Source organism: Lutjanus erythropterus, chromosome 9, assembly GCF_056507025.1.
Source record: "Lutjanus erythropterus isolate fLutEry1 chromosome 9, fLutEry1.hap2, whole genome shotgun sequence".
Taxonomy (NCBI): domain Eukaryota; kingdom Metazoa; phylum Chordata; class Actinopteri; order Lutjaniformes; family Lutjanidae; genus Lutjanus; species Lutjanus erythropterus.
The window spans coordinates 2,966,212-2,993,093 of NC_139325.1; the positions used below are offsets into that span (position 1 = coordinate 2,966,212).

Here is a 26,882-nt window from a genome sequence, read left to right on the forward strand (position 1 = left end):
AATTTGAATGATCAGTTTCTTAATGTGGTACAAGAGGTGCACATACGATGAACATAATGTAACACTTCTGTGATGCTGTATATGCATATGATGGATATGATGAACTGAATTTTGGACTCCGGGAAGACTAGCTGATGTCATGGACATCCAGTAAGAGGGATAGTTTTAAAAATAAATAAATATAATAAGTAAATAAATGCTTAAAGATTCTCTTCAAAGTACCAGTGGATGTGTGCAATGCTCTGTGTCCTTGATGGGAAAAAAGCAGATACACTCACACAAACACACACCACCCCTCAAAACCTCCTCTCCTTTGGGAAAGGCTTGATGCCATAATGGCCCTTAACCACTTCCGTGCTGCAAGGGGTTGACAGAGGCTGAAGTTGAGGCTTTATCCTGCAGTGGTGTGTGTTTTATAAGTCATGAAAGCATGTCAGTGTGGTAAAAGCTTGTGTGTTGTCTTGTATGTACTGGTGTGTATATTACATGTGTGTGTCTCAGCTTCATCTTTACTGATTTTGAAGCAAAACATAGTAGGCTGTGTGATCTAAAAGCCTTTAACTCCTTCAGACAGGAGCCTCTGGCTGCTACTGACCAACGGGAGCACAAGAGAAACTCTTACCATCTGTAGCAGTTTAACATACAATTCAACATATGGGTACAAAATATCTACACACTTGCCATTCTTCATGCATTCACATAAGCAGAGACACACACAGTCAGACAACAGCAGGGAACTTTAAGTGCACCCAATTGCTTTCATCTCACCTTCAATCAGATAAATTAGCTGCCTGCTGGTTACTGGCCAGTGTGCCTCCTAATTCAGGGCTTTTTTCTTTACACCTCTTTCTCTCCCAGCAGGATAGAAAGTGCTGGAAACTGTATCAGGAACATCTTGATCCCAGAGCAGCTCCTGCTTAGCCCATACTTCAGTCTAAAATACATCCACACAGACAAATATGATATCCAAACATATGCATGAAACCACTCATACACATTCATACTGTATGAGGACTAAGTCAGAGGAGTTAACTGCTTTTCCTTAATGGTGCTGTCAACTGCAGAGCTGACAGGAGGCTCGGAGGTCCGAGGCCCCCGGAGCAAAGTCTGCACCTTGGCTGTGAAACTTGGCCTCACAGAAACAGGGATGTGGCCCCTAGGCTGGGTGTCAAACCTCCATCCCAGTCCAGACAGTTTGTGCAGTCTGAAAGCTGATTAAGCCAATACACACTATGGGTACAGACACACATTAGCCACAGCTTTCAAAACACCAGATCACATTTCATGGTAAAATGTTTTCCTTATTAATTTCGGTAATGAGTGTGTTGCCAGGTCGGTCTGTCTCCATTCCCCTCCCTCTCTCCCTCTCTCTGATCTCACAGAGATCTAGATGTCAGAAAGTGTGTTCATGAGTCATGACATAATGACAACCTTTTGGTTTTGGGCAGAGCTCTTTTTTGGCCTTAAGATTTCTCTTCCTGTGAAAATAAAAGAAATCCCAGAGAAGCAAATGGCATCAGGAACCTCACAATGCCAATGCTGCTGATAAGGACAGAACACATTTGAAATTCAGATTGTGGGTCTTCAGTGTTTTTCAGGCCATGGACTGCTTAACTGATACAGAGGTGGAGTAGGAGATATGAACTCATAACTCAAGTTAAATGAGTCTGGATGAGAAATGTTTGGGGAGACAGTCAACAGAGCTTGTCGATTCTTAAGTGAGAACTGGAGTTGAGATTCTAATCTGTCAAAAGTAGTATGCAAGGTAACGTTAGTCACATGGGCTAGAGTTTACTGTTGCTTGGGAACACCTCACTTTCACTTCTGTACCAATGTAATCATCCAAGTTTTAAATTGTAAATATAATGTTTGAAATTATCGAGATGACCCTGATGATTCTAAGAGCAAATCAGAGAGTGAAGATTGGATCTGTAAACTCCTCACATGACTTTATAATCTGTGCCAAACACTCGTGTTGACCCAAGGTCCAGTCAAGATTTCTCCCGATTCTCAGGAGGGGTGAATCTGGGAAAAAAAAATGTCCAGAAACACAGGAACACACTACAGGAGTGTAATGTGGGGCCAGCATTAGCTAACATGGGTAACTTTTTGTAAATGCTGCATAGATTAAATATTGGGGGGTGTTTTTCTATTCATACAAATGGGTCGACTTGTCTTTGGTGTTGGATTTATGTGCATTTTCAACATCTGAATTTTTGAAAAAGAAAAAATAATAAGAATTTGCAGTAATTCTAATTAATGGGTTAGAGTGAAAGTACAAGATTAGAGAAAGGTAAAGAGATGGAGAAGCAAATTAGCAGGCTTCATTTGGCGTAAAAGTGACTGTCATCAGCACACAAGTTTTAGGAAAACAAGGTTATGACTGCACTTGTCTCTAAGCTACAAAGTTATATGGTGTGAGAGAGGGAGGAAAAAGAACAAGAGGAAAAGAGGCACAAAGAACAAAAAATGGGGGTGCTCAGAGTCAGAGAATGACAAGAGGCCATTAAAAGTTTGGTTGATTTGAAGATGACCAGTCACAAGGCCTTGCATGGCCTTCAGAAACACTCAGGCTCATGTTACTAGGAGAGGCTGAGGGGGGCCGAGGGAGCTGGATGCTCTCCTCACCCAAGACACCATAACTCTCTCTGGGCCAGAGCCTCTGTCACAAAGCCTGCCCTGGACGGATCACCCAATCACGTTCCAAATCTGTTCCCATCGACAGCGTCCATTAACATACCTGCCCAACCTGGCAGAGAGTGAATGAAGGTTAAGTGGGGTGAGATGGTGGGGGATAAGAAACTGGGGGCCAGGATTGTTTTTTAAGATTTGGGGGAGAAGAAGAGCATATAAACAGAGGGTGTTAAAGGAAACAGGAAGAGAGAGAGTTAGAGAGGGAGGGTGAAGGTGTGTGTTGACCCAAGTAAAGAGCAGAGACCATGATGGAGAGGAGGACGGGGGTTACAGAGTGGGGCAGCCCAACACAGGGATCTGGACCTGGTCTGTATCCTCCACTCTGAGTGCAGAAGGATGTACTAAATCACCAACAAATAACAACACTTACAAGTCTGCACGGCTGTTAAGATCTTGCGTCTGTTTAGAGAGTGTGTGTGTGAGAGGGAGAGAGAGAGAGAGAGAGAGAGAGAGTGAGAGAGAGACAGAAAAAATATTTATTCAAATTGTTTTTCTATTAATTTTTGCATGATTTTTTGACAAAAACTTTTCTGCCTTAAGAAATTGCATAAATTCCACAAAGGAATATAAATAGCAAATGTGTAAGCATAGCCACTGTACAGACAAACAGAGAGAAAAACACAGGAGGAGCAGTGGTTCTTGATTCACATTCATCAGGGGCTGACTCCTGCTGTCCCGGGTCAGCAGTGGAGAGCAGAGTGGGTAGGATGACATAAACCAGGCTACTGAGCACCCACTCCCACTGGCTATTATTGATGAGAACTGAGCTAAACCATCTCAGTCACACTGTGACAGCAAGGTCAGCATAGTGTGTGGAGGCTCAAACTCTGTTAGGAGAGACACCATGTCTTTTTCTTATGATCATTTGCTTCATATTTCTCAATGTGCTATCTATTACTTTGTGGATGTCTACAGACAGAAGTCACTTTACAAACTTGAGGTTTGACCCTATTGTGGTGCTGTGGACTACAGGCCTTTCCAGAAAAAAATAACAAACAGGTAAAAATGAAACAGGTAAAAATGCAAAAGAAAGGGACCAAGAACAAAAACAGAAATGACTGCATCTCTGCTTAATGACTTGTTGATCTACTGCCAGACCTTCTGTCACGCACACGATGCAGCCTGCAATATATAAAGCTACAACTTGCATGCAGACCCATATAAAGTACAGCACAGTACAGAAAAAATGTCTGACTACCTCACAGCATCTTTCACCCAAACAAGAAAAATGATGAGACTAGGTAGAAAGTTAAAAGGTCACAACGACAAAGTCCAATAATGCGTGCCTCTGTGTAAACTGTATTTGACTTTATATGTAGTGACATGAACAATTAAATTACAACGAAAATATGCAATGAAATCTGCAACCATTTAGAGAAGAGTGAATCACAATATATTGGATAACCAAATGCAGAGAGATTCATACATCACATTCATCACTGAGACTTTCAGTGAGAGCAAAGCAGAAGTTAAATAAGCATGACATTAAAGGAGCAGTGCTGTATGATGTTAGTCATTTCAAACACTTTTACATCAATTTAAATGGTTCTGTATTTCATATAATCGATCTTAATGATTATTGTGATGTGAATCCAACACCATACAGTGTTATAGCCAACTCCTGCTTTGTGGAAAATGTCAAAGACATCAAAGGAAAAAGTGTCACAGTGGGAGCCATAAGTAGAGAGATTAATATACAGTACAGCATTTGTCTTCAAAAAGTACCGTAGTATAAAAACTAAACAAGCAACAGCTTTAGGGGAAATGAAATTAATTGACAAATTTTTCTTACTTATGAACTTTCTGACAGTTGTGTAAGAAATGGACTGGATGATACAATGCAGAAACTAAAAGTAATAATTTTTTAAAATGACACTGCAAGAAATTCAAAGAAGTGAATTATTGAGAAAGTTAATTATAACATCTTGCTTTCCAAATATAGAGAGGTTAGTATGTGACAAAAGTCAAAGACGATGATGATGAAGATAATGTAGGAAAAATATGAAATGTCATCATTCATTTCAATCTAGGACATTTTAAAATACACAAATACACAAATTTCGTGCTTTCGGTCCTCCTATAAATCCTAAAAAGAAATTCTGGCCAAAGTTTTGGAACATGTGTGTGTATGATGAATTTGAATGAAACTTTTTAAAGTTTGATTTGGATTCTGGAAGCATATGATTATATCCTCAGCAGATTAAAATAAAGCATTAACAGACATTTTATCAAAGTCTCACCTCATCCACCCTGTGCTCCATAAACATCAATCACACAGTCTAATCCTCCAGCTGAGGGTGACAGATGGCCTGTGACATCGTTGTAAGTAAAAGCTTGTTCAGTTGAACTGCTGATAGCCAAATAGTATGAAAGTGACATGAGCATGAGTTTGATCAATGAAAAGAAAAAACAAGCAGGCTATAAACTCCTATAGGGTTGGATAATATGTTAAAATTTCCCAGCCACCATCAGCCCATCAATCAACAATTGGTGATATATTCATTCCTCATTCCCACTTCCTTCCGTCCTGTCGAGTCTCAGCTGGGAGATGTGTCAATGTGTCAATCAGCTATTTCACTATGTTATGTACACTGCACATGTTCACTCCGTCCAATGAACAAAATAAACTTGACAACAAAATGTCAAGAAATTAAACATTCTCACACCTATTTTACGTTTTCAACTGAAAAATACAACTGTACGCCTTCTGAAGTAAAGCTTCTCTCTTTTACTGAACTAAGACGAGCTAAATTAGCTCATTAACTCATCTTAAAACACTTCAAATGCGAGAGAAATATGTCAAACTCACCAAAACTGTCTTTGTAGTCTGTCCATTCTTCAAACAACCATCAACTCTGGTTTGGTCGAATTAAATCCTTAATTCACCATGTGAAAAAGGAGCAAAGAGTCTGGCTCTGTAAGCTGTTTACCTCTCACTCCTCACCCAGCTCAGTGCACTCGGTTCTGGCTGAGTGTGTACTGTGCCGCTGGATGAGAACGCACTGCAGAGCTACAGCTGTCAATCCACAGACCATTACATTAGAAAAATAATATGAGAAATATCGCCCAAAAAACACAACCATTGGCTTCAGCTTATTGTCAATATGCAATATATTCGTCCAATCACTCAACCCTAAACCCTTATAATGTGACTCAAACCTGAAGCCTGGGATTTTAAATTTCATGACTGGACAGATATATTCTTTACATGTTAGCTGGTCAGTCGATGATAATTCTAACCACCACGAGCTGAAACACAAGCACCAACACATGCTCTTGTCATCTTAGCTGTACTATGAACATGCAGAGAGTTACAGATTGCTGCTTTAAATCTGTTTTATTTCTGCTGCCAATCATTCTACTGTAGTGAGCTGGTTAAACCTGCTTATGCTTAAGTCATCTCAGCATGACTCTTAGTTCTTTTATGGGAAATGACACCAAAGATGTGCCTGTGTGGTCTGAAGGGGGCTCTGAAGACAAATGAGAGCTCTGCATACAAAACAAGAAAAATTACAGAACTCTAAAGAAGGGGAACTGCTTCCATATTTAGGGGATAAATACGTGACGATGGAGTGAAGACTCCGAGAAGCTATTCTTCAGTCTGTCTGTCACTGGGACAAATCGTTGTGGTTTTGGACGACAGAAGGAAATATAATTTGAACAACAGAGGGTTACAATATGCAGCAAACAAAACCTTTCATAACCTGCTTTTTCTCTTTTTGTATTTCGCTCTAAGAAACAGATGATGCTAAACTGTGCTCATTGCTGGCTCCAACAGTGTTTCTGAACACGAGCCAACCCTGAAAAAGAGCCAAAGACCTTGTAATTGGTACTATTGAGAGTCTTCTGTGTGTGTGAATGAGAGTGTGTAAGAATAAGCCAGTTATATGGGAGAATTCAACATTAGTGTGGGTTGTGTCACATTCCATTCTTGACTGAGCCTCACTGAACCCCCTCCTCCCCTTGGGTCTGGTTCCTACTGGCTGATTCTGTTAATTACTTTGCCTTTTTTTATTCTGTGAGTATTGTGAGAAATCTCTCTAACCTACACCACAACTTCATAACCACCATTAGCTTAATTAGCTTAATTAATTACATCTTAACACAGCGCTACAGTAATAATCCCCCCATCAGCATCAAAAGAAACATAAGCACATACTCCTTCCCACCCCTGTTTCGCATTTCAGCTCCTCTTTCCCCCAACCCCTTTTTCATCTCTTCATCCTCACCACTGCTGCTTTATGTGGGACTGTACTTAGCCCACTAACTTTTAATATTTCCCCTTACTTTCTTCTGAAGAGCTAGTGCTGCCACAGTAAAATTTTGCCCACTGTGTGCACACAGACTCATTTGGGCAACAGTGCAGCCTGGGAAAGTGCATGTAGAGCACAGAACATGAGGGGAGTAGAGTTGGAGGAGCGTAGGGGGAATGGGAGACGAGATGAGGGAAGGGCATGGTACGAGGGAGGAGGTGCGCTGCAGCAGCTGAGCTGTGAAGAAGCTAATGGGCTCTCATCCCCTTCCCACGCCCACCGCGTGTTTTCTGATGGGCACTCAAGCGGCGAGACACATATTGGTTTGGCTACTGGCACAGAACTCCAGCCAACTCGCCTGAATACTGCTTTGCTAGGCCGATTCGGCATCTGTCTGAACTCTGGTTAGCCTGTATGTGACTTTAGGACTGGCAGGGTATGAATCAGTAACCAGCCTCTAATAATGTGAGGAGGTGGTGGTTGATCTCACTCATAGCTGGAACAGCAATAATGAGAGATGAAAAACAGAAGCATGGCTCACAGACAGACAGTGACACTAATAAACTAAGTGGTGTGATGAACAGGGAGCCACCACAAATTAATGTTTATCTCTGTCAGCAAAGCTGGGAAGGCATTAGAAAGGAAAATTCTCTATCACAGGACAACCAACCACAGCCTGTCGCATCAGCACATCTGTATGGTTTATCATAAAGTATGGAAAAAGAAGGTATTAAAAACATCATCATTGACAAAGAGTAAGAGAGCTCTCTAATTAATTTCTACATCAATCAAAAGCTGCACATTTACTTCATATAACTGAATACTTGTTAGGTAACATATAAGACAGAATGTATAAAAATGCATTACATTCAATTCAGTTTAAAACTTGTCAGGACAGCATAAAACACAGTATGTACCAATACAACTATATCTAACTAAACTAATTAAAATGTGCATTACTTAAGACAGAGTTCTGGCTCTCTACAGTCAGTCTGGACATTATCCGCTCTAATTTAAGAGAATAAAACCCCAAGCCCTTGATTAGGTGATCCAGGGAAGCCAATTGTTTTGATTGTGCTGTGTGATGTTTGATCCGACTGTGTGGAATGTGGTGACCTTTGATCCAGTGACAACATTCAATTAGATAAGGTTAACTAAATTGACCCTTTCCACTCGTGCTTTTCAGCCCAGAACTGGATAAAGTGTAAACACCTTGTATGCTACACAGTGAACCAGGGATTACTGCTGTCCACTTTAGCAAAGAGTCAGCATGCCCTCTCCCATTCACAGCACATCCACATGCACGGAGTGTTACTGCTTTGAAACTAGTGAAAACTGCACTCATTACCTTTCCTTCTCTTCTTCTTTTCTTACTGATGATGAATGAAGAATTTTAAGGATACAGCTGGCAAAGTACTTTGAGTTTGGGGAAACTTTGTGCTCTTACTCTCTCTCCCTCTCTCTCTAAAGAGCTTAACTTGTAATTATTCATTGTAATAACTCTGCAGTCACATGGGAATTTGAAATTATGGGAGTGTATAGAACTTGAGGAGGGGGGTCTTTTTAGTGGACTTATGTTAGGCTCTTCACTGAATGTATCACTGACAAACATTAAAAATGAATTGCACCTTAGTGGGAAATGAATCAGGGTGCCCTGGGAATTACATTACACCCAGTAGCTGACAAGCTAGATCACTATTTTCCAGCTGCTGAGTAACCAGGGGCAAGCATCTCCCCCACCCACACAAAGAAGAGAACGTAAAATGAAGGGAACGTCGTGGAAAAAAAATGACTTTGGGTGTCGTCTCCATTTGAATAGAAAACAAAATCTCAACATTAAATGAGATGCTCATCTTTTGCCAAACGTTAATGTGCAGCTATTCTGTGTTCCATTGGGGCTAAGCTGTACTTTTTGACCCAAAAAAACATATTTCCTAAAATGTTTTTGAGATTGGAAACAAGGATAGAACATTTTCACATTATCAAGTCATATGAGCTGGCACACAGCTGCTTTGACAAGGGCTTTTCACACTGCATATTCTAAGCTAAGAGTTAACCCTGGGATAACTTAGCCCTCTACAGGGCTATGACTACAACCACATTACCACATTACCCCACAGGGTTGAGCTCTTTTGAAGGATCAATCTCATGTTATTCAACTGCACAGTGCACTTAGGATCAGCACATGGATCTATTAATAGATCTAACTCAACCTAGGACATCACAGGACTGCCAGTGGACAGCTAACAGCAACAGCAACTGTTTTCAACACCAAAAAAATTGACAATAATCACAGAATAAATTCAGTGTTAGATTCATCACTATGGTTTCATTTCACTATGTCTCACAAAAAGACATTGCAGTTCAAGGCTGGATTATAAAGCTTCTGAAACGGATACAAGGGCACCGCCAAAGACATCGTAGGCAAAGATAACATTATTGTATTTTCATATTGCATTATTATATTGTTATCCCAAACCTCATATATAACAGACAAGACAGACTGACAGACTGACAGATCAACAACTTGCTGTTATATTTCTGTTCCACTATGAGCAGTACGATCACTCTCAGTCTGCTGCGCCTGCTCGCACTCTATCCCTCGCTTGCACACTGCACACACAATATGCACTGCCCTATTCCTTTAAAGAGCTAATGAACACTTATTATAATATTCTTCAATTAAGTACTGTAAAACACAATAATTTGGCAAGTTGCAGTAAACCACCATCCTGCTGGAATGTGTTGCTTTTTCACCACAGTTAGAAAAAATCTATACCCTCACAGCCATACACACATGCCTTACATTAAACATTCAGGCTTTTTTCTGTTTTTTTCTGTTTCTGTTATAGTATTTCAAAGTAGAAGCAAACTTTAAGCTGACACATACAAGGCATTTTAAAGTGTGCCACATTAGTGCTGGAAAATTCACACCAAATGTGATGAAAGAGGCCCTCTTACAGCCATAAAGGCAGTCATTAGGTCTTTACAGAGATCATCTTAATGAAAGTGATGAGATAATATCGTCTACATTTTCACACGGTAAAAAAGGCTAATTACTTCCCTCTTTCCGTCCACCCCTGCCCTACCTAGACAACAAGTTTTAGAAGTGAAACAGCAGTGACCCAGAATGACCTCTCTTTACATTCAAAGGCTCAATCTTCATCTCTATCTTACTCACTTATACACCACCATGATGCCTTACACTGACAGCTAACACCAGAAAAGCCTGTATGTTGACCACTGTGTTCCCCTAAGCTGCAGATAGTCCTGGGTCCTTGCAGCTTTAGCCTTGTCCTAGACAGAGCGCTATTAAACGTCCCTGCTTTATTACCACCACCTGTTAATATGCTATAAATGATCATATTTTTTTCATTGATTAACGTTTACATTGCTTGTTGCTTGTGTAATGTTGGCTGTATTATGTTTGACACTCCCTGACTTCTCAATGTGCTATTTATATTCCATTTTCTGTTTGGTGTATTCTGTTACTTTACTGTTGCTATGACCAACTTCCCCACAGGGATCATTAAAGTGTCATTTGCTCTCATCTATTCTCCAGTCTAAGCACGAACCCCAACCTCTGTCCATTTTGAGTCTGCAACTGATATAAACTGAAAAATTCTCAGCAAGGGTGTAAAATGACCAATGCCAAATGGCCGCATGGGAGCTGTGATATCATGTAAGAGTGAAGGCTAGCCTGAGCAGCAGCTTTAGCTCCAGTCGCACTCCAAGACAACCCCATCTCTAGTCTCAGCCCTTAACCCCTTGTACCCAATCTCAGCCCCCTGCCCCTCAGCCTCACACTCCAGCCAGGCTTTAAGCACTGTGAGAGTGGCCTAAGTAGCCCAACACTTCACAGATGAACAGCTCCAGTAATGGGCCATGATTGACCTCAATAGCCAGCACTGAGTGGGTTCCCTTGGGTCTAATCTCCACATTACCTGCTCTGCTTCACACACACTGACTGACGAGACATGATGAGAGTGGCTGCCTTGAAGATTAAACAGATTGTTGAGGAAGTTAAAGGGTGCTTAAACAAATAAACAATGGAACCACTTCTTATGCTCTAGTTTCATTCACCCAATTTCAGTCTAAAATTATGTGTAGACCCCTTTTAATCTGTATGTTGTAAAACCAGGAGTATTTGTACTTGGAATATATGTGTGTATACATTACAGACAGCGTCTCCCAGGTGTTCAAAATCACTATGAATGGAGTTCTGGTCAGATTCCAGCAGCTACAAAGCTGCTCACACATCACTTGTGAGATTAGCTTAAAAAATTGTCTCTTGTGTTTTCTCACAAGGATGTACAATAAATGTATCTTTAGGACCATTTTGTCTACTGTGGGTCTATCAGCCAGAGAAAGTTCAGGCCAGCAGCTTAAAGCCATCAAGCTGCTGCCTGAGACAAAGCCAGACTGTTGATTTAACACTCAATGGAGTGAGTGAACACATGCAAAGGAGGGAAAAAGAGCATGATAGATGGACATATGAAAGTACGGCAGGCCTTTGAAAGATTGTAATGGAGGAGGCTACCAAGGGAGATCCCAAAATTCACACCCCATCTACGGTGTCAGTGCAACCCGTTCAAAGACTACAGTTTCACAAAGGAGGCAAGGAGAGCATGTGTGGCAAGTGTTTCTATGTGTATGCATGCTTTTGGATGTGCATGCACTACTCTCACTGAGTAGTGCATGCTTGTCTGTGAGTGCATGTGTGTGTGTGTGTGTGTGTGTGTGTGTGTGTGTGTGTGTGTGTGTGTGTGTGTGTGTGTGTGTACGTGCATGTTGGTATGAGATGGTCAGATCAAAGTCAGGTGGCACTTCATTCTCACCTGCTCTCATTAGTCTTTGTCTTATCCCACCTGTTTCTGACTGCTGTGGACAGGCCTCTATGGAAAGTACGCACGCACACACAGGCACAGGACTGTATGGATGCTTCACCATATAAACTAGCAAAGATACTTAAGAAAAATTAAACAACTTTTTTTGATAATTTGATAATTTACTCCCTCTCTTTCTCTCTCTCAACATATATATACACACAAAAAAATATGATAATACAATATTCATTTCAATATTTTTTTAAAATTGAAAAAATGTCCTTATTAAATACAAAATCTGACGTGTACAGTAATTTTTGTATATATAAAATTTGTTTTTCCTTTTAACTCAATGTGCTTCTGCTTTCATTCTTTAATAAAATCAAATAAAAGTAGCCAGCCATGACTGCATGACCTGTGCAAAAGATAGGCATAAATTAATCTAGTCAATAAATGTTTGAATTGTGTATGCACAACTGCAAAATACAAACAATACAACAGTCACAGCAGTCATTTCATAAAATAAAATGCAATAAAATAAACTAAAAAATTACAAAATAAAATGGTGAAGGTGACCAACAGCAGATTCATTAAAAAAAAACATACAAATAAGAAATTCAGGTTTCCGTTTGACAGCAATGATGTAATAACTGCATATGAACTATACTATCAGCGTAGTTCTGTGGTGAAGAGTGGGCTTAATTCCGTACAAACACGGTCTTCCTTCCATCTGTCTAATATGAAAACAGTAATTGAGGAGAAAACAGCTTTAATATCTATTAGAGAACTAAATATGTTTAGAATTACTGCGCTGGGGAATTCTCCAAGGATTAATTCCGTGTAGCTTTCATAATTCCCTCCAATATGTTTAAATTAAGATTAAAGATCACTTTGTTCCCCTATTCCCACAGCTCCCATGGTATGGTAAAGAGATCAAAACTGGAGGGCTTTATAGGGAACATCTTTAACATTTGCTCTGCTCTCAGTGTGCTTGATTAAATGTAACATTTTGAGATCCCAGAGTTCTGAGAAAAGCATAAATCATTGTCTCGCAGCTGCTGGCGTGCCTGGGGAAAACACATGCTATCCCTCACTCTCTCTCTCTCTCTTTTTGTCTTCTCTATGATCATAAAGCCCACCCGACCCATAGGTCCCTCCTCCTCTGGTGCAAGTCAGGGTGGTGGAGGGTGGGGGGAACACCTGCAGGCTGCCGCTCGCCCTGAGGTTCAGCATAAACCCCAGCTCCTCACACGCCCTATAGCCCTCTATTCCCTCACTCTGGCCCCGTCCAAGGCCCCCTTAGTCTTTCCCATCCATCAGCAGTGACAGGACCAAGAACAAGCCAAGGAGGATAGTCAGTCAGCCAGCCAGCCAGCCACTGTCCAGGGATCAAAATGATCAAGTTGTCTCTTGAGTAGCACTGATAATTTACACTGAGTGTAACACTGAAGGTCACTCTGTGTGACATGGCCAAGGAATTCTGGTCCTAGTGATCTTTAAGGCACTGCTCTACTCTGACTAAGTTCTCAAATAATTTATAGTTCTAATACCAGTCAACAAATACAGGCATCAGTCCCAGTGCGTGCTAGTAAAGGATGACATGTCCCTGGCTCTCAGCTGGGTCCATGTGGAAGACTAACCTGTGCCCTTCTGATCCAGTCTGCCAACCTGGATTGCTGCTGGCTGTGCTTTGATTTCAAAACAACTACCTCACCGCCTGAGCTCTACAAGCCTGACTCTTCCTATAGCTGCCTCGCTTTCTCCTAATTTGCTCCATGATCCCTCATGTTGTTTTTTAATAATATTTATTAAGGGAATTGATTTTCTACCAACAGAGCACACGCATGAATCAGTTTGGTTCTTGTAGAAGGACAGAAAATTTTAAATAAAAAGGGGAGAATACTTGGCTATTGTGCTACTCTGCCCGTGCCAAAAAAAAAAAAAAATCTGATCACTATTGGGTCCATCTGGAACGATTGCGCAATTAGGAGAAATCATCTGGGACTGTCACATTGTAATGCAAAGGGTTAACTGCAAGATATGAAATTACTATACGCCTTTGGATCTATAAAAGAGGACATTTCAAAGCAGAGCTGCTTAGTTCTTCTGCGTTCAAACCCACGCCTTTAATTGTGTTTAATTTATTAGAATGTTCCAACCTCAACTGCGTTAAATGAAAACACATTAGTCTGGATCTGCAGGAGTTCTACAAGTGTATAGGGACTCCCTCCAACCCGCCACCCCTAGCCACCCAACCCAATCTCTTCATTTTCTAAGTAACTTGGAATTTTGTTTTAATTCACTAGTAAACAATTATACAGAAAACAGATGTCACTGGCAATATTTAAAGGGGCTTATCTCCCTGGTGAATTAACTTTGCATGAAAGCGCGAGAGAGACGGCGAGAAGATTAAAACATGTGTCAAAGCTGCCATTAAAATGCCGGACTGTGCATTCAATTATTCAAAGTATCATTACTTCAGTACAGTGAAAAGTAACATTCCCCAGTGTGCTTTGAGGTTTGTTCTAAAAATATTTCAGGCAGACAACTGTGTCATAGAAGGAGGCCAAGACAAAAGTACTTTGGACTTGCGTGGAGACTTGTGTGATTGGCCATTAGTCTATTCCACCAAATATATGGTATCAGAAGTGACCTCAGAGATATGGGTCGCTCTGAGCTCTAAAAAAGAGAAAATGTAAGACATGGAGGAAATGGCTTCTGGGATGAATTAAAGGATCCATAAGAAAAGTACTGGCAATTTCCAGGGCCTGTCACAACCTCTAAGAAATGAGACAACACAGAGATCACACATACATGACCAGTGGGGAAACACTGAAGGCAAGGCTTCTCTCAGCTTCTAATCAACTGCAGTCAATCACACACACCAAAGCATGAAAATAAGGTGTGTGTGTGTGTGTATATACATTTATCTATATCTCTGTATCTATATATCTCTCTCTCTACATATATATACGTATATGTATATGTATATACACATATATATATATATATATGTATATGTATATACACATATATATATATGTATATGTATACACACACACACACACACACACACACACACACACACATAGAGCTCCATGGCAACACTTCAGTGACTACATGCTGGTAGCTTGCTGTCGATTACCAATAAGCTCCCTCTTTCTTCCTTAAACAAATATTATGCTTTGAGAATTGGGCGGACAGATCCCACAGGACTGCTGTGCTTTGCGTTGCATCCTTACAACAAACCAGAAGCGACTACTCAAATGTAAAATAGAATATAAAAGTTGATTGTGGCTCATTATATCTTAATGTTTTCAGTATGTCTATGGTGTAAGGAGTTAGCTTTCCTCTTACGCCCCTAGCCGAGTCCTACGCTCGATGTATAATGATCACGCTTTAAGAATTTGCTAAATGGAATCAACAGAGCCACATGGGACGAATAAAATGTGTTTGATGCCAAGGCCAAGTGCTCCGACAATTCAGAAATGTCATGATCACAAAATGTTGAGCCTCTAAGTTGCTCCTATGGGAGTAAAGGGTGAAGCTCATTTAGAGTGGTGCTACTCCACCTTTCATCTCTGGCTGAATGAGGCGTTGCATCCATCATTCCATTAACACTGCTCTAACAGGCTCCCAGTCACCCTCTGGATGACAGCGGGGACATGGGACATGTGGACTGACCAAAAAGCTTTGATGTAAGCCTGACCACCATACAAAACACAGACCTATAAGTAGACACCAAAAAATGCCTGTGTGCACACTCACGTACACTAATTTCGCAGGCTCTTCCTTCAGCAGCATGTTTGACACAACACACACACACACACACACACACACACACACACACAAATGTTCAAGTCTGGGGAAACTGTTACTATTAAGGCACAGGGCTGTCTCCAGCTTTGACTGTATTGACAGGTATACTGCAGATAAAAGCAAGATTTCTGGCAGAAATACTGTGTGTGTGTGTGTGTGTGTGTGTGTGTGTGTGTGTGTGTGTGTGTGCGTGCGTGCGTGTTCAGTTCAAATTGGTTTCATTCATTAAGGTTTATTCCTTTGTACCTACCACCAGCCAATGAGAAATTAATCTTTTGTCAGACTTCTACGAAACAAAGGGACAGAGATGCATGCAAGAGGATTCTAGATGTGAGATTAAAAGAAACCAAAAAGGTTGAAAGACAAAAAGGAGATGTCAGCAGAGCGACAAAGAAAGCAAGCAAGAAACAAAGAACATTAAACACAGAAGAAGAGGAAAAAAAGAGGAGAGTATTGAGGCAGTGATGAGAAGGAGTGCAGGCCTCCACTGTTCCACATCTGCTGGAGATATATCCAGTGCTTCTGGGAGTCAGCCCCCCACCACCACTTTCACCTTCATCTTCTTTCTCTCTCCCCCTCATTTCGCTTCCTTTTGGTTCTCTGGTTTGTGTTCAGATCAGGTTTTAATATTTAAAAATATGTACTGTCTTTATGAGCCATTGCTTTGCTGAAATAATATGCTCTCTAAATCAAAGTAATAGTTTGAGGCTGTGCACTAAATAGAACTTAGCAGAGTTCCTAAAAATATCTATCTATGTCTGTGAGGCTGTAAAGGGTGGAACATCTCCTTGTCAGAAATACAGCGTTGCATGTAAAATCTACTCTTATGTCATTGCAACTTTATTCAATGGCTGTCCTCACATTTATCAAACCGTGAGTTGCCTATGAAATGTAAGATTTTCCCTGCCTTACATTTTCAATTTATAGCAGTGTCTTGGCGCTTTATTCACTAGCAATGGGACAGTGATTGACTGGGTGACATTCAAGCAGCAATGGAATTCCTGGTTTGGGATGACCTCCCAAATCCAATGTCTCTAAACCACACTTATCTTCTTACTTCACTACACCCTGAGCTACAGCTGTATCTTCTCCTCACAGTCTGAAACCACCTGAGGTCAGCTCTATCACCATCTCAGTGCTGACATGTTTAAGGCTTAGGGGCCTGATATGATTCAGGGTCCGGTTTGGGGGTTTGTGTAAGTCAAGGCCACAAGATGAATCTCTGCAGCCCTGTATTAAAAGTGATGTACAGTTGTGACTCTGTAGACAACTCTGAAAACAAATACTGGAGGTGTATTGTTTTACACTGTCACCCCAGGCTTCTCTTGTATCTGCTGTTGGGCAGGAGGAGGATAACAGCCGAGAGTGTACTTTGACACTCACCTTTTGTGGGCTTTTAGAGACTTGGGAGCAATTGAAGACCATGACATAAGAGAGACTGTCAAGTAAGTAAAGTTTCAATCTTCCCTGGGAGACCAGCAGAGCTGCTCAATAGGAGAAGTAGTTACAGTTGCAGGTGGGGAGGAAAGGTTAGTGATGACATACTGATATTCATGGCCTCATTCACAGAAGAAAGCATCACAGGAGCCATTTCTACTTGAAAGAACACTGGAGACCAGGCTGTATAGATGAGGACATACCTGGCTACTGCTGTAGATACATGAGACGCACAGAGTTGGAGTCATTAAATATCCAACTTACTAAATCAAGCACTACAGCACTTTGAGCTCTGGAATCTGAATTACATTTTTAGTCTTTTGGAAGGGCTACTGAATAATCCCACAGCCTCCTTCTAAGCACACACGCAAATACCCACACACTCTCGCACTGACACCAGAAATATAATCTGTGGTCTAAGGACGCAATCAAAAACTGCAACCTGACATCAGCGCAGCCTTCAACAGCAATCCTCGAGTGGTTAGCTGTTGTTAGCCAGCTCAGCCCAGCGCTGACAGAGACTAACTGCTGTTTAGAGAACTCATACTGCCTGTAAAGAGACGAGGAGTTGCCAACCCTGCCTCAAGGATACTGGAGTGGAAAACACTTATCGGCTTTACTAAACAAATAGCTGAAAAGGGGCATTGCGTGACATTATGGGAGAAAGGAAAATATGACGACCTAAACAAACTGAGACTCTTGCATTAGATCACCAATAATTGAGATGGAATATGGACTACCAGTGCCTGTAACAAGTCCAAACACCACAACCACGACCGGAAAATGAGCTAAAAAACTGATATATCAACACAGGATGGTGATTTGTGATTTGGACACAGGTTGAGGACGAAGTTGTACGCAGAGTGCTGTTCTTTGTTAGATGGAAGTAGAGGAGAGGAGAGAAGAGGAAACAGTGTAATGTACGGACATTTCGAAAGGTCCTACCTGAGTTCCTACAGTCGTCTCCTTGCTGCGGGACCTGGACAGAGAACGCCAGCAGGTCAGGGGCCAGCAAAGATTCAGGCTTGCGGATCTCATTAAGCCAGCGGCTCATATGGAGTTCTTTGGTGTCAGATGGGCCCTGAATCAGAGGAACCAACTTCTCCTTAACCCCCTCCCCCGGACCTAAGAGAAAAGAGTTAAAGGCTAATTCGTATATTACAAAAATCACATACAAAAAAAGAATGTCTTCTTTAATAATGCAGCCAAGAGGACAAAAATTATAAAATAAAGAGCTTGTCTTGAATGCTTCACAGATTACAGAAAAGATTCCTTTTATTTGAATGATTTTGTGACTCAAGTTAATGGTCCAATGTGTAAGACTTATGGGGTTTATTGGCAGAAGTTTTCATTAGTGTACAATCACCTTAAGATCAGAACTGCTGTGTTTTTGCTACTCAAGTATGAGCCCTTTATGTCTACAGAGGGCAGTGTCCTCTTACATGGAGGCCACCATGTCGCATTACCATGTTTCTACAGAGACCCCAAAAGGAAAAAACAAATACTGGCTTTAGATACTCAAGATACTCTAGACTTTTGCATTATTGGTGAGTTCCGTGGCCCCATAGGTTTTCTTGCACGCTATGAACGGGAGGGTGAGGCGACATGTTGGGAAATGTTGGCTGCAAGCTGCCCACTGGATGCCACTAAATCCTACACACTGGTCCTTTAAAGATATTTTCAATGCTAAAAAGAAAGCAATAAAGTGGTGAAACTCAATTAATAAAGAGATTATGGATTTAGGGTTTTAAAAATAAAGTAATAAAGTAAACTGAATGTTAAAGGATGGCAGAAACTGTCCTCAAAGTCATAACAAATTTGTCAAAAAAAACAAAATGTATTTACAAATGGAACATCAGTCACAAGGTAAAACTGACCTACAACAATATGACAGACGCATAAAGTAAACTGGGTTGTGACCTTGATTTATGTGTTCATTATTTTATTTATCCCCTATAGATGTTAATTTTGAAATAAAATTAATTGCACATGCTTTTTATCTTTGTATTTCTATATTGACAGCTGTGATAGATCTTATAATCTGCCTGACATCATGTGTGCAGCTTGACCTTGTGAACTCGTGCTATGACACTAGCTCCAATAACATCCTTGCCATCAAAGACATGGCCAGAGCCCAATGACAGCGCCCCAGGAGAAAACAGCAACTGAATCACATGGCTGGAAAAAAATCAAGATAAAGACTGAACAGGAGAAAGAGAGGAAGAAGGAAAGTGGAGTGTGTAAATGTATAAGTTAAAGAAAGTAAAAGAAGAGTCTAGTCGGTCTCACTCTCTCGCTCCTACACAGGCAGTAAAGTTTTAACAGGGCACAGCTGCACACACCTGGGGTCCTGGCGCACACTTTTACAGCTCCCACGGTTCCCGAGGCACATTTCACCGTCGCACGGCTGCAGAACTTCAGCTCCAGGTTCTGGACCGAGCCCTCGAGAGTCGGTGACGGGCCCGGAGATTTCACACCTAATAAAAAAAAAAAAAGAAAAAGAAAAAAAAAGTGAAAATGAAGTGCAGTCCAGCAGGTTTTAACACCGCTGCCGTGGCTTCGTTAAACACTTGATTGGCCTTTAATTGTTCTTGACCCCTCTGTCTCTCCCAAAGTTCTGAGAAACCAGGTGCTCTTAAACACAGATATCCCCAACACCAGGCAGAGTGTGCTGCGTTTATATCAGCTCTGGCATGGACAGTAGTGGTGGCCTCTGTTTCCAAGGTAAATATGTTGTTGTGTTTCTATACCATGATAAATATGTCAAATAAAACACATTTGAACATTACTGATTGTAAGATGCAAAAATGTGTTAAAACATAAGTGAGGAGTCCTGCCAACACATTTCACTATAATGTATTGTAAATATTTAATTGTACCTGACTTGAGTCCTGAGTAGGAGTGTGCCAGATTTTAACATGATTTAATACGATTTTTAAAAAATCATATTGGCAATATTCTGACTTGACATAATATATTGGTGAAATGGAATGTAGTTGGTCCCTGGTCCCTATGGATCAACCAACACATTTCTACCGGCTCCAGAGTAGAGGAATTAGTTCCAAAAATGTGAACGAACTCAGCAGTGTGGAAGTGGTTTCGTTACAAAAGACCAGATGTGCAAAGAAATAAAAAAGGGAGATACAATAAACACATTTCATCAACTCAAACAGAGGCAAAAATCCCAAGAGGAAAGCTCATCAACTATTGTGAGTTCTAAACCAAAAACATTTTTCAGTATTTTGCTATATTGCAGAAATACACTGTATATCGTGATATTATTTTTGGGCCATATCACCCAACCCCCTGGATTTATAGAGTTTCCTGTGAAAACATTTACAATACACTGATGGGAATTTGGATACACTACAGCAAAGTCCCGACATCACAGCCATATTGTTTTAAACAGGTGCTTCGGAAGGATATTAAAAGAGATAAAACCCCTTAAATTGTTAAGTGCTTGTTCTAACTGTTTTACAAGTTCCCAGTAAATCTAGTGAGTTGAATGACTTGAATGTTTTAGGTTAAATAACAGGGACTATTAGGGATATGAGTAACAGGCCAATATAAAGGATATATCTTTCCAAAACAATATCCAATACAGTCACACCAGTATCCAGCTTAGTGTCAACTACAACTCACCTAACACTAGCATTACATCACAGGAGCCTCGTGTGCTCTTCACTCTATGATTATTTCTCTTAATGGCAGCCTAGTGTGGAAGAACCTTCCATCTGCCATCTTTCCAAAATGAAACAGTTTGCACTGTGGTAAGGAGTGAGGGGGGGATTACACACTTGCCATTATGATATGTCAATGTTATTTCTATGGTGAGAGGCTATTTCAAACACATAACAGGAGGAGGGGGGAGAAATAGCTGGATGGCTAAAAGATACTGTAGAGTTTAGGGAGTTCTGTGCCAAACCGCCTGTTGAGAGAGGAGAGGAGGATCCATCCATCACATGCTACATTCTTCCAGTGAGCTGGATCTGTCCGAGGGAATCACATTAAATTCTTACATCACCTGTTCCAATAAGGCTTTACTTCTCACAATAATCCCCTCTTACAGTGATAGCACTTCATTTCCTACAAGTGTCCACAGCACTTTCTGACTGAGTTTACAACGCGGTGGGGCTTTCTCTGTCAAACACTGGCCCACTGACTCTAAGATCAACAAGTCAGAGAGGCAGAACAAGCAGAAAAGCGAAACTCAAAAGAAAAAAAATGTTAAATATAAACATAAATACATAAAAATTGATGAAAAACAAATGAAACAGATGGATTGGATACGCAGGATTTATTGCCTACCGGTGAGTGAAAAGGTTTTGTATTAATAAGGCACAGATGAGCAGTGCTACCAGAGAGGCTATGAAAGCACAACAGGTCATTATTTGGCAGCAGCTCCTGAAGCTACCAGGAACAAGCTGTTCTTTCATCTACATCCACTTCCCAATGACTTTTTGTCTTACATTTTGTATAATACAATTCTTCTACCTGTTTCTCCTCAAAATTCTTTGTACTCCACACCTTTCTGCTACTCCTTATCTCTGTGCGTTCAGTCTAATTACTACTGGTCCAAAACCTGGATGCTACATAAACAAAGATAACTTAGTTTGTTTTACATGAAAATGATCATGTTTTTGTTTGCACTTGTTTATGCCAATCAACTAATCGTTAAAAGGTAGTTTTAATGATAAACAGCAGGCAGTGTGGATATGGGCTGGATTCAAGTACACACATATACACACAGCACATTTAACCAGGGGAATTACTGGCAATTGCTAAAATCCCTAACCACCGACTTCCCTCCTCTCCCTCTCTCAGACAAATTACCCAGCAACCTCTTCACCTGCTGTCTGAGAGGCCCTCCATCAGCCCAGATGGAAGATGGAACGTTAATAAACCTCCCTCTGTCTCCCTGCGTGCTACTTAATATATCTGCAGGTCAAACGGAGCAGTGTGGCATGTCTCTCTGTGGCTTCGGTTACCTGCTTCTCCATCAGCTTCCTCTGTCTGTGGGAAAGATGTTAGTGTGGAGCTGGTCTAAGTCTATCATTTCATCCCAGAACCCAAACAAGCAAATGATATCTTAATGTTGAGGCCAGATTCCATTAACAGAGCTATACAGAATGTTACATCCATGAGTATCCCTGTATTTCTAAGTACCTGATGATACCCAACATATAAATTATATAATTACTGTAAACAAATGTCAGGTTCTGTCTCAAGCCAGTGGCATTTTTAAGAATCAAGACCACAAAGATAGTTTAGTTATTTTGTCTTTCTTTCCCACTTGCATGTCAATTGTGAGAACATGCAAGCATAGAGGAGAGAAAAATTTTCATCTTGATGAACTCAGTCAACATGAAAATAAGCCATTGGTTTAGTATAAAAACTGTTAAAGTAGCTTTTTTTTGTTTTAATCTGGTTTTCCTCAGTGTTTTAGATGAGCTTAGACATCATCTTATCCAAAAACAAGAACCCAGAACAGAGAATAAACCAGGTAACAGAGTTTAGTTACTATACTGATCAGTATTAGAGACGCATGTAAGCTCATGCACATATATGCACACACTGATACACACATGTACACACACAACACATTTGGGATATTTGATATAATCCAGTACCAAAGGGAAAGATAGAGACTGACACAGGCACTACATAAAGCTAGGCTTTCCTCTGGAAACAATATAGCATACCATTAAAGGATTGCACCAGGCATTTGGCTAAATTATTGAGTGTGTCTCGGTGAACCTAAAAACACATGACCCATCTATCCTAAAATACCAGACCACTGTATAGAATGGATATCCAGATCCAGTGACCATTTGTTCTTTTTCAGTATGAAAAGAAAAATGATTGCCACAGCGATGAGTAAGCCTCCACACAGACTGATTGTTCCCTTGAGTCCTTCATTCTTTCAGGAAAAGATGGAGATGTTAAAAGAGCAAGTAAATCTGGAACATGACAGGGGCCATTCCCTCCACTATTTGCTCTTTGATAAATGGCACAAGGGGTATCACTATAACATATCCCCCTTTGCCCACGTAGATGTCCTAAAGGGCACGGTGCACCTGCTGGGGTGGTGCTTGTTGCGTGGGGGGGCTCTGGACAATGTTTTGTCCAGCTGTTAGACTATAAAAAAGCAGGGTACACAGGAAGAGGAAAAGCACAGTGGTTGGTAGTTTGTCGACTTAACAGCGGTATTCAGTTTGGTTTATGTATGTAAGATACATTAGTGTGTGTATTACGGCCACACGTGTGCGTTTCCGTGTCTTTGTGTGTGACTGAGTGAGTGAACGTGTGCGGTGCTGTTACTCTTCAAGCAAGGGCAGGTGCAAGAAGTACATAAACACACAGCTAGGGGCCAGAGGCTACAGCACTCCATCAAACACTGTGAGGGCAGCCATGGGCAGCTGGATTTGCCATCCTTAACGCTGAGGAGAGTGTGGAAAACATGAAGGGAAGCAAAGATGGATTGTCAGTAAAAAAAAAAAAAAAAAAAAAGTCAAAAAAGCAGAGAAAGCACACACTGATGGGGCAGTATGAGATGTGGAGGCTGCTTTTTTTGCTTTCTGCATACCTCAATAGTTGGCGTGCATATGTCTCAGTATGTCTGTGTGCATGTATGTGTGCAGGACATCTGCAGACTTGAAAGCCATGTTCTACACATTCCAACATGTCCTGCTCTCATTGCTTTAAGGAATGGTATGGGAAAGTTATCTGCCTATAATGCTTGACCAGGCAGATCTGCGTTTTAAAACAAAAAGCACAGTGTTTAGCCTACATTCACAAAACACTTGTGATAATGCCACAGAAATACTAAGCAATTTTGATTTCTAACGTTCTAGAAATATTTTTTGAGCCAATCAGCAGCCATTCACATGGGAACACTGAAATGGGAAGGCAGAATGGGAAGGAATATTTTTTTAATGTATGTTATATAATTTTAGAAAACATCCAGAGGAGTCCCATTAAGAGCTGCACTGGTAACTGTCTCTACTTCTAGAGGTGAGGAATGAACACTGTGGGTGAAGAATGAACACTATGTGTTAACTCTTTGGTTGATGCATATTGGAAGACTAAACAAGAAGGCTGAAGCAGGTATGGAAAGGATATGGAAGGAGAAGACTGTACAGCACATACAGACTCTGACCTGTGCCAAAATACTAATGTAAGTTTTGTTTTGATCCAAGTTTCACATCCACTCCTCATACACATCACACATTTAAGTCATGTGTGGTGAGTTAATGTCAACATATTAATGCATTAGGGATCAGTTTATATGAGATGACGATTAGCTGACAAGAGGATGTACAGTATCGCCAAACCCTAATGGGCAGGTAGACAGAGAGGGAAAGAGAACCTAAAGTACTAAAAGCTCCAAGTTTGGCAACAGGCCCACAACAGCTAGGGGGGCTGACAGAAAAAGAGGTAGACATAGACAAGTTGGGTAGACCGAAAGCAGCCAGCTGAGCCATTAAGTGCTGATGCAGAAACAATAACTGTCTCTCCTAAGTCAGGAGGGGCTGAAGTAGAAGCAGTAAGTAGGAGCAGGAGGTCTGCTGGCACTTTGCCCAGTACTGACACACAGCAAAAATACAGACACATGCAGAGAGAGTGGGACAGGAAAACAGACAAGGTGAACCAGTAGTGGTTTGTCCTGCCGTTAAAGTTGAGGGGAGAGCAGCTTTGGCACTGAGCGAACGCAAGTCTGCAGGGGAGACTCATCCCTTTCAGGAAAATCTCATCTACCAGAAAATGATTATTTGGATAGCTGAGACTAAAGTATCATAAAAGTAACTCTAGAGATGCTCTGAATGTTTATAATTAGTTCCCTGAAGAGAGTTTGTGACATTTTCATAAGAAAACATTTTGCTACTTTCTACCAGCAACTGACACAAATAGTAAATCAGCCTACAGTCATTAAATGAAAGCAGTTACAGTAAATTTGGTGTCTTAACTTTTTGTGGCTTTTACATGGACTACTGTAAATAATAAGACATACTCACTGCCAGCGTTTGGGTTATTCTTGTACTTTAAAAACCTCTTCTATACCAACAGTATCAAAGTTTAGATACAGCTTTGTATTGAATATTTCTCATTATATCTATTACTGTTCTACATTATGGATTAATACTGAATACATCAAAACTATGAAATATGGAATAATATGAAATTAAGCAGTAAGCAAAAAAAGTGAAAACATGGTGAAATGTGTTTTATATTTTAGATTCTTGAAGACTAAAAGAAAAGAAGATTTAAAAGATTTAATAATGTTGTTATTAATTCTTTGATTGCAAACACAGAAGACAGTGTACCAGAGTGTTTTTGCTTTTTATCGCTGACCCACGGTTTTCACCTACACACCTGTTGTCCTACAAGTGTGCAAAAAATGTTTGCTCTGATATGTTAAATTCTTCAAAATAGTCACCTTTTGCTTTGGTGTCAGCTTTGTACACTGTTGGAGTAATCTGAACCATTTCTTATGAAAAAAAAAACTTGAAAACTGTTAATCTAAAGTGTGCCAAAACTTTGACTAGTACTGTGCATATCCAGAGGAAAGATTTTTAATTAAAGAACCCACACAATACCGTTAAATGGACAGACAGAATAAAAAAGGCAAGCAATGAAGTGCCAACACACCCACAGAGAAAAAATGCTTCTCCCTATGAGGTAGCCTAGTCATGCTGCTTCCAACACAGGGACGAAGTTAGAGTGGTGGTGGTGGTTGGGGGGTACGCAAGTGGTACGCGCTGCCTGTAAGGGTCGAAGTATAAAGACAGTGATGGGGTATAAGTGCTGATGGTAGCGGAGGCTGGGGGTCTAATTTCCATGATTACCATCCCCTCCAGGTGCTGCCTGCCTTTCTGTCTGCCCACTAAAGCAGTGACACATGTTCTCCGCACATTGAAACCTTGGTTCTCTCTGCCACCGAATTACCACAATTAAGGAGTCTTCATGCGGAAGCAATTTGACCAACACTAATGGGCCTAGGCAGTGAGGTTTGGAAGATGGTGAAAGAGGGAAGGGTGCAGAGCAAAACTGAGTGAAAGAGTTATAAAACAAGTGAGAAAGATGAGAGAGTGTTAGAGAAAAAGGGAGCGACAGATGTGCAAAGAGTGATAGAGAAACATATGCTGTGACATAGAGGATTCCCGCATTGCCACTTGTAAGGAGACGATTAGCTGGTGGTGAGATAGGCCATTAAAACACAGTTCTGGATGAGAGGGCCTGCCTCTCAATCTCCCATATCCCCAGCCTAATGCTGCCTTGACAAATTTGGTTAGCATAAGAAACAGGGGCATTCTGGCTTTGAAGTAGCAGCCAGGATGGAATGCCAGTGTGGTTCCACCATGAGAGAGATGCTCGAAACTACAGACCGCAGCTAATGACGCTAAACCAGCCCCTCCGTCACTGAAATGTAACTCTGGATTACTGCTCTCTCTGACTCTCAAGATCTCTGCGACTCTATAACTCACTTGCTCTTTTTCTCAGACCCCCCTCCCTTCCCTTATGGAAGAGAATTAAAGAGAAACCAAGCAGAGAGTTCTTGTTTGTCAATAATCCACTGAGATCAATATTTATGTCTCAGATTTGCAGAGGCTGACTGTGTCTGTGTGTGGTGGTAGCCAAGACGTGACTGGGGTTTTGGTGCTGCTGAGGCACTTCAATGGGAGTTACAGTGGAAATTTATGGCCTTGTGACGTGGAGCTATGTGCTCAGTCGGCACTAGTCACTACTCTTAGATGGGATGGTTGGCTCACAGCAGGGAGCCAGCTCTGCAGACACTACCAGATGACATAAATACAAACAGATTTATTTGGGGCTGTCATTGATTCAGGGCTTA

General features: G+C 40.9%; 1 protein-coding gene across 6 annotated transcripts in view; it reads right to left on the reverse strand.

Annotated features, from left to right (window-relative positions):
• Positions 1-26,882, reverse strand: part of vps13b (vacuolar protein sorting 13 homolog B) — a 396,480-nt gene that overhangs the window by 278,737 nt on the left and 90,861 nt on the right. For all 6 annotated transcript variants that reach the window (XM_084725927.1, XM_084725925.1, XM_084725926.1 and 3 more), the window contains exons 18-19: positions 19,372-19,506; positions 17,975-18,154 (exon numbers count right to left, since the gene is read on the reverse strand). In XM_084725927.1, coding sequence (XP_084582053.1) covers positions 17,975-18,154; positions 19,372-19,506 — 315 coding nt within the window. The remainder of the gene's footprint in view (positions 1-17,974; positions 18,155-19,371; positions 19,507-26,882) is intronic.